At 42.7% G+C, this 13,267-nt stretch overlaps 1 protein-coding gene across 1 annotated transcript in view; it reads right to left on the bottom strand.

The window, feature by feature from the left end:
* The window catches only part of LOC124720216, a 199,118-nt gene that overhangs the window by 117,195 nt on the left and 68,656 nt on the right, over nucleotides 1-13,267 (bottom strand). Inside the window, exon 4 of the mRNA XM_047245537.1 lies at nucleotides 5,895-6,055. Within this exon, the coding sequence (XP_047101493.1) occupies nucleotides 5,895-6,055 (161 nt within the window). The remainder of the gene's footprint in view (nucleotides 1-5,894; nucleotides 6,056-13,267) is intronic.

Genomic DNA, 13,267 nt, shown 5'->3' with positions numbered 1-13,267 from the left:
TCTTTAACATTACACAAAAGACTTTGTATCTTTGCTGAAGAGAGCAACACACAACAGGTACCATATTGACATAGGAGTCTATCAAAAATTCTGGATATTGGGCCAGGATGAGGTAAACACGCAATTCTTGTTTTCTCTCCCTGCCTTTGCTATGTCTCATTCTCTTTCGCAGGCGTTCTTGATTTTGACGATCTTTGTACCCACTCTTTCTTAACACTACTCATAAGTGTCGTAATTGTTCAGTGAGCTCTGCTACTCTGAAAGCTTTTGAGCTGTATGTACGTGTCTTTAGCACTGAACAAACAGTGACAATGATTCAGTTTTCAATGCCACTTGGGGAGCAGCATCCAATTTAATACAATCTTATCTACATCTACGCCTACATCTACATAGATACTCTGCAGCCACCATACAGTGCGTGGCAGAGGGTATTCTGTACCATTACTAGCCATTTTCTTTCCTGTTCCACTTCCAAATAGAGTAAGGAAAAACGACCGACTAAATGCCTCCGTATGAGCCTAATTTCTTGTATTTTATCTTTGTGATCCTTATGCACAATGTATCTTGGTGGCAGTAGAATCATTCTGCAGTCAGCTTCAAATGCCGGTTCTCTAAATTTTCTCAATAGTGTTTTTCAAAAAGACCACCACCTCCCCTCCAGGGATTCCAGTTTGAGTTCCCAAAGCATCTCCGTAACACTTAAAGTGTTGAAACTTTCTGGCAGATTAAAACTGTGTGCCGGACCGAGACTCAAAGTCGGGAGTCTCAGTCGGGCACACAGTTTTAATCTGCCAGGAAGTTTCATATCAGCACACATTCCGCTGCAAAGTGAAAATCTCATTCTGGAAACATCCCCCAGGCTGTGGCTAAGCCATGCCTCCGCAATATCCTTTCTTTCAGGAGTGCTAGTTCTGCAAGGTTCACAGGAGAGCTTCTGTGAAGTTTGGAATGTAGGAGGCGAGGTACTGGCAGAAGTACAGCTGTGAGGACGGGGCGTGAGTCGTGCTTGGGTAGCTCAGTTGGTAGAGCACTTGCCCGCCGAAGGCAGAGGTCCCGAGTTCGAGTCTTGGTCCGACACACAGTTTTAATCTGCCAGGAAGTTTCATTGCAGCGCACACTCCTCTGCAGAGTGAAAATCTCACTCTGGACTTAAAGTGTTGTTCGAACCTACTGCTAACAAACCTAGCAGCCCACCTCTGAATTTCTTCATCATCTTCCTTCAATCCCATCTGGTGCGGATCCCAAACACTCCAGCAGTACTCAAGAATAGGTTGCCCAAGCACCATATATGCTGGTGTCCTTTACAGGCGAACCACTCTTTCCTAAAATTCTCCCAATAAATCAAAGTCAACAATTCATCTTCCCTACCGCAGTTCTCAAATATTGGTTCCATCTTATATCGCTTTGCAACTTTACACCCAGACATTTCAATGACTTGACTGTGTCAAGTTGGACACTAGTAATACTGTATCTGAACATCACAGGTTTGATCTTCCTACTCATCCGCATTAACTTACATTTTTCCACATTTAGGGCTAGCTGCCATTCATCACACCAACTGGAAATTTTGTCCACTGGTCTTGTTTCTTCCTACAGCCACTCAACTTTTACACCTTACCGTACACCACAGCATCATTAGCCAACAACGGTAAACTGCTGCCCATTCTGGCAGCCAAATCATTTATGTATACAGAAAATAATAGCAGTCCTGTCACACTTCCCTGGGGCACTCTTGACAATACCCTTGTCTCTGATGAACACTCACAGCTGAGGACAACATATTCGGTTCCATTACTTAAGAAGTCTTTGAGCTACTCACACATCTGTTAACTTATTCCATAAGCTTGTACCTTCATTAACAGCCAGCAATGAGGCACTATGTCAAATGCTTTCCAGAAATCTAGAAATATGGTATCTGCCCATTGCCATTCATCAACAGTTCGAGTATATCATGTGAGAAAAAGAGCAAGCTGCACAAACGATGCTTTCTAAAACCGTGCAGATTCGTGGACATAAGAGTCTCAGTTTCAAGAAAGATTATTATATTCGAACTGAGAATATGTTCAAGGACTCTGCCGCAAACAGAAGTTAGGGATATTGGTCTGTAATTTTGCAAGTACTTTCCTCTACCCTTCTTATATACTGGAGTTACCTGCACTTTTTTCCAGTCACCTGGGACTTTGTGCTGGGCGAGAGATTCATGATATGCAGGTTAGGCAAGGGACCAATGCCGAAGGCTACTCTCTGTAAAACCGAATTGGGATTCCATCTGGACCTGGTGATTTATTTGCTTTTAAACCTTACAGATGTTTCTGTAAGTCAGGGGTGCTTATTACTATGTTGTCCATACAGGAGCCTGTCAGATGGTCAAATGTCAGTATGTTCGCACGATTATGCCGTCTGAACGATTTCTTGAATGTGAAATTTAAAACTTCTGCTCTTGTTTGGCTGTCTTCAACTGCCATAGCAGAATGGTCAACAAGGGACTGAATGGAAGCCTTAAACCCACTTAGCAATTTACCAGAGCTGGGAAAGGCTGAGAGAATGCACATTTTGTGAACATAGCTGCAGGCTTTGAAGAACAAAAGAGCGCCAACGGATGTTACGGGTGTCTTGAGTCTAACTCTGCTATAAACAGTGGCGTGACACTGTCTATACTTCTCAGTCTGGTTGCAGTCCAGGCAGTGAATACACGCAACAGAACAACTTGCATCAACAATGAATGGGACACCAAAACGCTGTACACGAAATAAAAACGACAACCTGGGTGAACACCTGGATGCACACCATTGGTCAGCCACAATGAGAAAATCTGGCACATGACACGAATAGCTATCGTCAGAGAACAACTGCCCCTATGCGCCGAGACATGTACAATAAGGAGGTGATAACTGGAAAGATCACATTTCTTTGAAATGTCATGTTACAGGACATCATCAGGTGGGATTAGTGAGTACAGACTGAAAACATTTGGCAACTACTAAATTAGAAAAAATGTGCAATATAGAAGAAAGAACAGAATTGTGTGGAAGATACAGAGTGTAGCAAAACAAATCATCTGATTTTTTTTTTAAATCACACCTATTATGTTATTTGAGATATGATCGTGAACAACCTACTGTTGCAAAGAGCAAACACTCAAGTTTTACATCGTTCGTGCTAGGTAGCAACAGTGTCTGCCCTAGGATAACAGAAAGTGTTCCATGTTCTACGTTTTGCACAGTGACTTTCGTACTAGGCGTGGTGCGGGTCTTCCGACAGCACAAAGCATTAGACGATGACAAGAACAATTCCGCGAAACAGGTTGATCGTGTAAAGGCAAATTGGCAGGCCGTCCCCCATCCCCGAGTTTCTGACAGACGTCGAACGCATCCACCATAGTGTCACAACGAGTCCGCAGAAAGACCGCTGAAACCCGTTCGCTGCGCGTCTCGACTGCTCAACAAGCTCCCGATGTCTGGTTGGCATGTGTTAACGTCGACGTTTAGATGCTAAACCACGCAAAATTCAGTTACTGCAAGCTTTTCATGAAGCTGGGGTGGAGGGGGTTGGGGGGGGGGTGGGGGGTGAAGAACGTGTCGAGTTCTGTAATTTCATTCTCGGCAAGATGGAGGATGACAGTTTTTCTCCACGCTTAGTGTTTAGTGACGAGGCAACATTCAATTTAAATGGAAAGGTGAACCACCATAATGTGAGAATATGGGGTACGGAACAACCACATAAAGCTGTATAACATGAAGGAACTCTCCAAAATGTAATGTGTTCTGTGCAGTTTCACTGAAAAAGGTGTACAGTCCATTTTTCTTTGCCGAGAACACAGTTACAGGAGGCACATATCTTGATATACTTGAGAACTTTCTTTTCCCACAGTTTGAGACCGATTCGAATGACTTCATTTACCACTGGATGGGGCACCGCCACACGGGCATCTGGAAGTAAGTGCGGGAATTTTTAAATCGAAGTATTACTAAGCAATTTGGGCCTGACTGTATGTGATTATTTCTTGTGGGGCTTTACGAAAGACTCTGTTTATGTGCCTCTGTTATCAACAACATTGAATGAAGTGAGACAAAGCATAACAGCTGTGGAAGCTGTAACTCGAGACATGCTGGCTGCAGTGTGGGAAAAATTTGAGAACCACTCTGACATTTGCCTTGCATCTCAAGGGGGCATATTGAACACCTATGAAAAGGTATGAAAAAAAGCTTTGAGTTTCCCATTCATAAAAAAAAACAAAATTCAATGTACAAGGGATCTTTTTTTTTTTTTCTTTTTCAACCTCCGATTGTCCATCTAAGCAAGTAAGAGGTAGGGAGGGGCCGGACCTGTGCGTGATGCGATTGCGCAGCTCCCCCACCACAACCTCTGCCGTTTTCATCTGCAGTTCGTCAGTCGTAGCCGAGCTACGTCCGTGTAAACGTGGCAGTGTAATCTGTTTTCTGCAAGCAGAAGGGTGTAGTGCTGCAGAAATCCATCACAGAATGAGCAACGTGTATGTTAACGATGTTCCGAGTGACGGTAGTGTTCGGGAATGGTGTCAAAAATTTAAAGAAGGACGAACGGACCTCCGTGATGAAGGTGGACAAGGTCGCAAGTCTGTCACCACTGCAGGCCTTGTTGAGCATGTCGATCGGGCGGTGAGATGCAAACGAAGGTTTACAATTAGCGAACTGTCTGACGGATTTCCAGACATTTCGAGGTCTGCTTTGTACACAATTGTGACTCGAGACCCAGGCTATCGGAAATTGTGTGCACGCTGGATCCCACAAATGCTGAGTACCGACCACAAAATGCAAAGGATGGCATCAGTATTATTGTTTCTCACACATTATGCCAATGAGAGAAACGTTTTTTTGAAGTCGATTGTTACTGGCGATGGCATGTGGGTCCTCTATGACACTCATGAAACAAAGGAACAATCAAAGCAGAGGATGCACACAGCTTCCCCAAGCAAGCCAAAAAAGTTTAAATATTCACTGAAGATAAGAAAAACAATGGCCACTGTGTTTTGGGACCATAAAGGAGTACTGCTGGTGGACTTTACGGAGCAAGCTATGACGATAACCGAGGAAGTTTATTGTGAAACTTTACATCGTCTCCGCAGAGCCATTTGAAACAAATGCAGAGGAATGCTTGCATCTGGCATTGTTTTGATCCGCGACGACGCCCGACCACACAGTGCCGACATGACAAAAGACCTCCTCAAAAAGTTTAAATGGGAAGTTTTTGAACATCAACCGTACAGCCCGGACCTAGCACCAAGTGATTATCACCTGTTCCGAGAACTGAAGTCACGGTTAGGTGGGCAGCGCTTCCCTACTAACGAAGAACTTCAGGACACCGTCAAGACTTGTCTGTTCTCACTGGCGGCAACATTCTTCGAGGAAGACATCGAAAAGCTTGTGTCACGGTATGACAAGTGCCTCAATCATTTTGGCGATTATGTAGAAAAATAAGTTATGACTTTACTGTACTTTTGGTAATAAAATTATTATTTTCTGTACATTTTTCTTTTATTTACAGCCAATCGGAGGTTGAAAAAAAAAACAGCCCTTGTATACGTTTACTAGTTTCAGAAATGTAGACGTGCCAAATTGGAGGATTTTTTTTTTTTTTTGCTACATCCTATATAGGGGAAAGATAACTGTAGCTGAAAGGATTGTAAAGCAAAGGAATTGCTGGGGCAGGTCATTGTTGATTTAGGACCGAGCAGCTGCACCAAAATGAAGATGGTAACGGAAAGAAGCGATAGCAACAAGAGCTCCATCAAACTGATCGTGACAGTTGATGACCGAAAGAGAGAGAGAGAGAGAGAGAGAGAGAGAGAGAGAGAGAGAGAGAGAGAGAGAGCAGAAGAAGAAGAAGAAGAAGAAGAAGAAGAAGAAAGGAAGCACAGGAGAGGCACTCACTGTGGTGAGAGTCTTCGCCGGTGGACGCATCATCTGGGTAATGCCTCAGTTCTGCCTGCTCTGAGCTCCACTTCGACTTGGATGAGATGATCTGGTTCTTGTGCACGCGCTCCATGTGTGTGCTCCGAGTTCCCATGTATTTGAACCTAAGAGACATGCAGAGAGTGCTGTTACTTTTTTTTCTGTTTATTTAATTTGCATGCAATCATCAAATTTATGACTTCTGCAAGAAATGGTATAAATACAATAGTTACAGCTGAAAGCTGCTGGGACCATGCTATTACTACTGTACACGTTTCTTAAGCTATAATTTCCATGCTTCTGCTTCAAACTGATTCACAACACAGGCAATATCATATAATATGAGGGTCATTCAATAATTAAAGAGACAAATTGATCTCGAGAAAAAAGCATTTATTTTTACAAAACAATACTTTTCCTACTTTTCAACATAATCCCCTTGAACATTTATCCACTTGTCCCAACGGGCTACAAGATTTTTTATTCTGGCTGCAAATAACTCTTTATCTTGATGTTTGAACCAATTTCCCACAAACTTTTCCACGTCCTTGTTGCCCTGGAACCTCTTCCCATGTAATGCCTCCTTCAGTGCACCAGACAAATGGAAATCACCAGGTGCTAAATCAGGACTACAAGGGGGATGAGGCAGTACTTCCCAGTCCATTTTGTCGACGGATTCACGGGTTAGTTGAGCAATACGAGGATGTGCGTTGTTTTGCTGGAGAATCACACCTCTCTTCTGAGATCCACGACATCTCTCCCTCCTGGCTGGCTTCACCTTGTTCAAAAGCAAATAGGAGTAATATTGGCTGTTCGTTATACACTGCTCTTTGAGATAATAAAAAAAACTGGACCTTCAGCGTCCCAAAACACCGTCAACATGACTCTTCCTGCTGATGCTTGTGTTTTGAATTTTTCCTGCACAGGTCGGTTGGTGTGCTTCCACTCCACGCATTGTCTTTTTGATTCTGGCACATAATAGTGAATCTAAGTTTCACCGCAAGTTAAAATTTTGTTGAGGATGTACTCATCTCTTCTCTTTCATAACGATCCTTTCGCTCTGTACACACTCTCAACCTTGTTTCCTTGTGTAGCCGCATCAGCTCCTTTGGGACCCATCTTGCACATGTTTTGCGGTCGTTCAGGTTGTTACAGATAATGTTATGAACTGCACCAGCACTAACTTGAGCCTTATCAAATATCATGTCCACAATCACACTGTGGTCCACACGAATAATGTCATCAATTCGACTTTCAAGTGAGGGAGTTGAAACTGCAACTGGTCGACCAGAATGGTGTTCGTCAGTCACTGAGTCGCGACCATTTTTGAACTGCCCCACCCACTTGTAAAAATTTGCACACTTCATGCAACCTTCACCATAAGCTTTAGACATTCTACAGTATGTATTCACTGTTTCTCGTCATCAGCAAGTAAAAAATGAATAACAGAGCATTTTTCAACTAAGGTGGATGTTTCAAGCGGACTTGTCATCTTGTCATTCTCAATGGAGAGAAGTCTTCCAAAGTAAGAGTGATTTCAGGTATGCTGCAGGGGAGTGTCGTAGGACCGTTGCTATTCACAGTATACATAAATGACCTTGTGGGTAACGTAGGAAGTTCACTGAGGCTTTTTGCGGTTGATGCTGTGGTATATCGAGAGGTTGTAACAATGGAAAATTGTACTGAAATTCAGGAGGATCTGCAGCGAATTGACGTGCCGTGCAGTGAATGGCAACTGAATCTCAATGTAGACAAGTGTAATGTGCTGCGAATACATAGAAAGAAAGATCCCATATCATTTAGCAACAATATAGCAGGTCAGGAACTGGAAGCAGTTAATTCCATAAATTATCTGGGAGTAGGCATTAGGAGCGATTTAAAATGGAATGATCATATAAAGTTGATCGTCGGTAAAGCAGATGCCAGACTGAGATTCATTGGAAGAATCCTAAGGAAATGCAGTCCAAAAAGAAAGGAAGTAGGTTACAGTACACTTGTTCACCCACTGCTCGAATATTGCTCACCAGTGTGGGATCCGTACCAGATAGGGTCGATAGAGAAGATCCAATGGAGAGCAGTGGGCTTCGTTACAGGATCATTTAGTAATCACGAAAGCGTTACGGAGATGATAGATAAACTCCAGTGGAAGACTCTGCAGGAGAGACGCTCAGTAGCTCGTTACGGGCTTTTGTTGAAGTTTCGAGAACATACCTTCAGCGAGGAGTCGAGCAGTATACTGCTCCCTCCTACGTATATCTCGCAAAGAGACCGTGAGGATAAACTCAGAGAGATTAGAGCCCACACAGAGGCATACCGACAATCTTTCTTTCCAAGAACAATATGAGACTGGAATAGAAGGGAGAACTGATAGAGGTACTCAAAGTACCCTCCGCCACACACCGCCAGGTGGCTTGCAGAGTATGGATATAGATGTAGAAATGTATTTTCAAGGTTATAAACAAAACAATATTGACACATCAGCTGATCAGGGCTCATCCCAATGATGGCAACTTAAATCCATGAAAGTACCAAACTTGCCCTGCTAACAGTTTTTTTTCCCCAGATCAGTTTGTCTCTCCAATTATTGAATGATCCTTGTACATCACGTGTCCAAATTTGTAATAATAATAATAACAATAATATGAAAATTTTCCTTATGAAGTCTTGGCATTTTGTCTTAGTGAAACACAGTGACTGTGTTGTAATTCTTGTTATAATTACAACAAGCTCCTGATTATCTGTATGTGGATTGTTCAGTTTGCAGATTAACCTCCATAGTACAGCAATTTTTGAAAAAATGGAAAGACTAAAATATTAGATACAGGTAGCCGAGGTCCCGGCACAGCCCGGGTATGTATTTATTCCACTCTCCTGTGAATTTAACTCCTCCCTTTCCCCATGTCTGTCCATGTCCTGGCTCCCTCTGTCTGCCTTCCCATCTTCTCCTCCCTCCCTTCTCCCCATTGTCACCCCCACTCCCATAGGAGGTTGCTGGTTCTTAGCCACACACTATTTCTTTCCAGATTGCCAAATTTGGCTGAAATCGATCCACGGGTTTAGAAGGGGTTTTATATTCATGGCTTTGCCCAGAGACATACATCTCACATATGTATAGAGTTAGTAGTAAAGGAGTAACAAATTAAAACACCATGCACAATGTGGCAGTTATTTATAACTCTCGAACTATGGGCGGCCAATGATATATTTTTGCAAGTACATTCGGTGGTATACAAGAATACTCTCTGCAAAATGCGTTGCTAGTAGAGTAAGTACTAAAGAAGCAACAAATTAAAATGCCGTGTCTGACGTAGCGGTTTTCCTGCAAGAACAGTGAAAATGTAGCAAGTGCAAAACTTTGTTCCTCTCATCATCTTGTGAAGAATGCCAGCAAGAAAATGTCTGGTAAAAGTTTCAAATGACGTGTAAAGTTGGTTGCAGGTCACTAACTGCTCACATTTTCAAATACTGGATGAATGTAGTCTGTCTATCTGAGCATCACGAGCTACGACACTTTTTAACCCTCGCCCCTTGGAGACAGAGGTAATGATCACGCCCACAGTGGTTCTTTCCAGACGCACTAGCACATCTCTCTCTATATTCAGTTAGAAGGAAAGAAGTAATAAATTAAAACAACGGGCATGATGTAGCAGTTTTTCACACATCCCGGTGTTTACAACTTCATGCCTCCTGAAACTTTGCATAGCCCAATGACATATTTTTGCACATACATTCAGTGACTCAAGTTCAGTTAAAATCAGTGCGGTGATTTAGGAGGAGATGCGGAACATACACTATGTGACCAAAAGTATCCGGAGACTCCCAAAAACATATGTTTTTGATATTACGTGCTTTGTGATGCCACCTACTGCCACCTACTCCATATCAGCGACCTCAGTAATCATTAGACATCGTCAGAGAGCAGAATGGGGCACTCCACAGAACTCACGGACTTCTAATGTGGTCAGGTCATTGGGTGTCACTTGTGTCATACGTCTGTAAGCGAGATTTCCACACTCCTAAACATCCCTAGGTCCACTGTTTCCGATGTGATAGTGAAGTGGAAACGTGAAGGGACACGTGCAGCACAAAAGCGTACAGGCCGACCTCGTCTGTTGACTGACAGAGACCGTCGACAGTTGAAGAGGGTCGTAATGTGTAATAGGCAGACATCTATCCAGGCCATTACACAGGAATTCCAAACTGCATCAGGATCCACTGCAAGTACTACCACAGTTAGGCGGAAGGTGAGAAACTTGGATTTCGTGGTTGAGCGGCTGCTCATAAGCCACAAATCACGCCGGTAAATGCCAAACAACACCTCACCTGGTACAAGGAGCATAAACATTGGACAACTGAGCAGTGGAAAAACGTTGTGGGGAGTGAGGAATCACGGTATACAATGTGGCGATCCGATGGCAGGATGTGGGTATGGTGAATGCCCAGTGAATGTCATCTGCCAGCATGTGTAGAGACAACAGTAAAATGCAGAGGCGGTAGTGATATGGTGTGGTGGTGTTTCTCATGGAGGGGCTTGCACCCCTTGTTTTACATGGCACTATCACAGCACAGGTTTACACTGATGTTTTAAGCATCTTCTTGCTTCCCACTGCTGAAGAGCAATTCGAGGATGGCAATTGCATCTTTCAAAACAATCGAGTACCTGTTCATAATGGATGGCCTTTGGCGGAGTGGTTACACGGATTGGCCTGCACAGAGTCCTGACCTGAATCCTACAGAACACCTTCGGGATGTTTTGGAACGCCGACTTCATGCCAGGCCTCACCGACCGACACCCTCAGGGCAGGACTCCATGGAGAATAGGCGGCCATTCCCCAAAAAAACCTTCCAGCACCTGATTGAACGTACGCCTGCGAGAGTGGAAGCTGTCATCAAGGCTAACGGACCGTGGACTGAGCAGCCTGCACCTACTTTACTTATGACCCTCCCCAACCTCTCCCCTCCCTGAGGAAAGACTAGCGGTTTAGACAACCTAGCTATACAGGTCAATCTCAACTCAACTGACAAAATTTTCAGGGACATTTTCTGAGTATTTTGGTGTAAGGGGGCCATTGTGTCTGATGGCTCACTATAAATATTTAGGGACTGGAAAAATTTGCATTTTGCAATAAATTCAAAATAGACGCTTCAAAATGCAAAAACAAAAAATTACTTAATAGAAACTTTTTCATAATTAATTGTGATCAGATGAACTATTTTATCAGTGATAGTTTGAAACAGCTTTATTTTCTGCATATAAATATCGAAAATGTAACCGAATTTCAGTAACTGGTATCGTACGTCACCTGGCGAAGCCCTATTTGGAAAGTTAATGTGCATAACAACCCGTTTGCGAAACAAGAAGTGCACAAACACAATGTATGGATCCACTCGATGCTCTGTTGGCATGACAGCTGTGGGTATTTGAATGCTTTATTTAAAATACACGCCGCATAATGCAACGCAGTCCTCAACCCTTGGACCTAGCATTTTGCATCAAAGAAACACGCGCGTATGTTTGTTAGCTTAACTTCAAAAGCTGGTATAATGCACACACTGTAATGTAGAAACGAGGTGGTGGATGTTTTGACCTATGGTTGCTTCAAATACCACTAGAGGTTGTGTCTGAACAAATTTGCTAACAATATTCTCCAACGCTCAACAAGCAATCGAGATGTAGCTGTTCCCGATAGCTTTGTGTTGTGCGTTGCCTGTTGTTTTCCTCTCTCATTTTGAAATCAGTGAAGTTGCTAAGCCCAGACTATCACGCATTTTCAGTGTGGCACTTACAATACCAGAAAGGATCGGTGATCCGTGTATCTGTTCTGCTTTCGCAGAACAAGGTGTAGGGTGGGACTCATTTCCCCGCACGCTCCCCTCCCCTCTGGTGGTCAAAATTCAAGTTTGTTTACATTTGCAGCCATCTGCCACCATATAGCACCCACACTCTGCACTATAGTGGTCGGAAAACAAAATGACACTATTTTCGACAGCATCGAAATTCTTTCCCTAATGTTAAATAAGGGTACTATCTGTAGCATTGTCAAGCGTGGATCACAAAGCTATAAATGCCTATGAAAGGACAAACTTAATATTTTGCAGATTTTGTAACCGTCAAACTGGAACATTCAGTTCAGTGGTGGGAAAATGCTACTCATTTCAATAGAACAGTCATTTGTTGAATGCTTAAATGAAGCCAAATGAAAACTACTGAAGCCATATCAGGGAGGAAAAAAAAGCTGTTTAAGTTCTTGCAAAACAAAACACTCCAATCAAAACATTCCTAATGAGCACTGCTTCTTTTAAATGGTCAATTGCAAAGAATGCAGGCTATGTTTGTCTTCACTCATGTAGCTTGACAAGCTTTTAAATTTGTGCATCTAATCATTTATAAACAACACAAGTAGATGTCAATTTTGACAAAAATAAACACGAACTTTTCAAAAAACAGATGGAAAATCTGCAAAAGAAGGGATGCCAATTTTGCCAAACAAGGGATGCCAATTTTGCCAAAGAAGGGATGCCATTTTGCCAAAGAAGAGACACAAATTTTGCCAAAGAAGAGATACAAATTTTGCCAAAGAAGAGACACAAATTTTGCCAAAGAATATATACAAATTTTGCCAAAGAATATATACAAATTTTGCCAAAGAATAGATACAAATTTTGCCAAAGAATAGATACAAATTTTGCCAAGGAATAGATACAAATTTTGGCAAGAGATAGACGCTAATTCTGTCAGAAAACAGACGCCAATTTGGTCACTTAAACAGACGCCAATTTGGTCACAAAACAGACGCCAATTTGGTCACAAAACAGAAACGAGTTTTGCAAAGAACAGATGTGGGTTTTGCAAACAAAAAAAACAAAACAAAGAAAAACCCACAGATGCGAGTTTTGGAAAAGAATCAGATGCGAGTTCTGCAAAAAAAACAGATGCGAGTTTTGCAAAGAAACAAATGCAAGTTCTGCAAAAAATAGATGCTACATTTTATGGCTCTAGTAAAAACGCAATTCTGATTCACTCAGCTTGCAACGAAAGGTACCTTTGCTTTGTTTCTGCACCAAAATGTACGACACAGAACAGTGGGTAATGCAGTATCTCTCAAACTGTGCAAAAGAGGCGTGACGTGGTAGGCACCGCTGCACGAACGGCTCACCACAGCACTGCTGCACCACTCTTCCACTGCATTCACTGAAACCGTACACAAGGTGCATATCGACCGACACTCCGCCGGTAAACCTATCCACGTTGCTGTGCAACTAGTACTGACGGAAAAGCAAACCCATGACAGAACTGAGCAACGGTCAGTGCTAGCTTGTGGGTAATGAGTAAAGTG

Source organism: Schistocerca piceifrons, chromosome 11 (assembly GCF_021461385.2).
Source record: "Schistocerca piceifrons isolate TAMUIC-IGC-003096 chromosome 11, iqSchPice1.1, whole genome shotgun sequence".
Classification (NCBI taxonomy): domain Eukaryota; kingdom Metazoa; phylum Arthropoda; class Insecta; order Orthoptera; family Acrididae; genus Schistocerca; species Schistocerca piceifrons.
The sequence above is the reverse complement of the archived record's forward strand: the minus strand, read 5'-3'. Positions and strand labels throughout refer to the sequence as shown.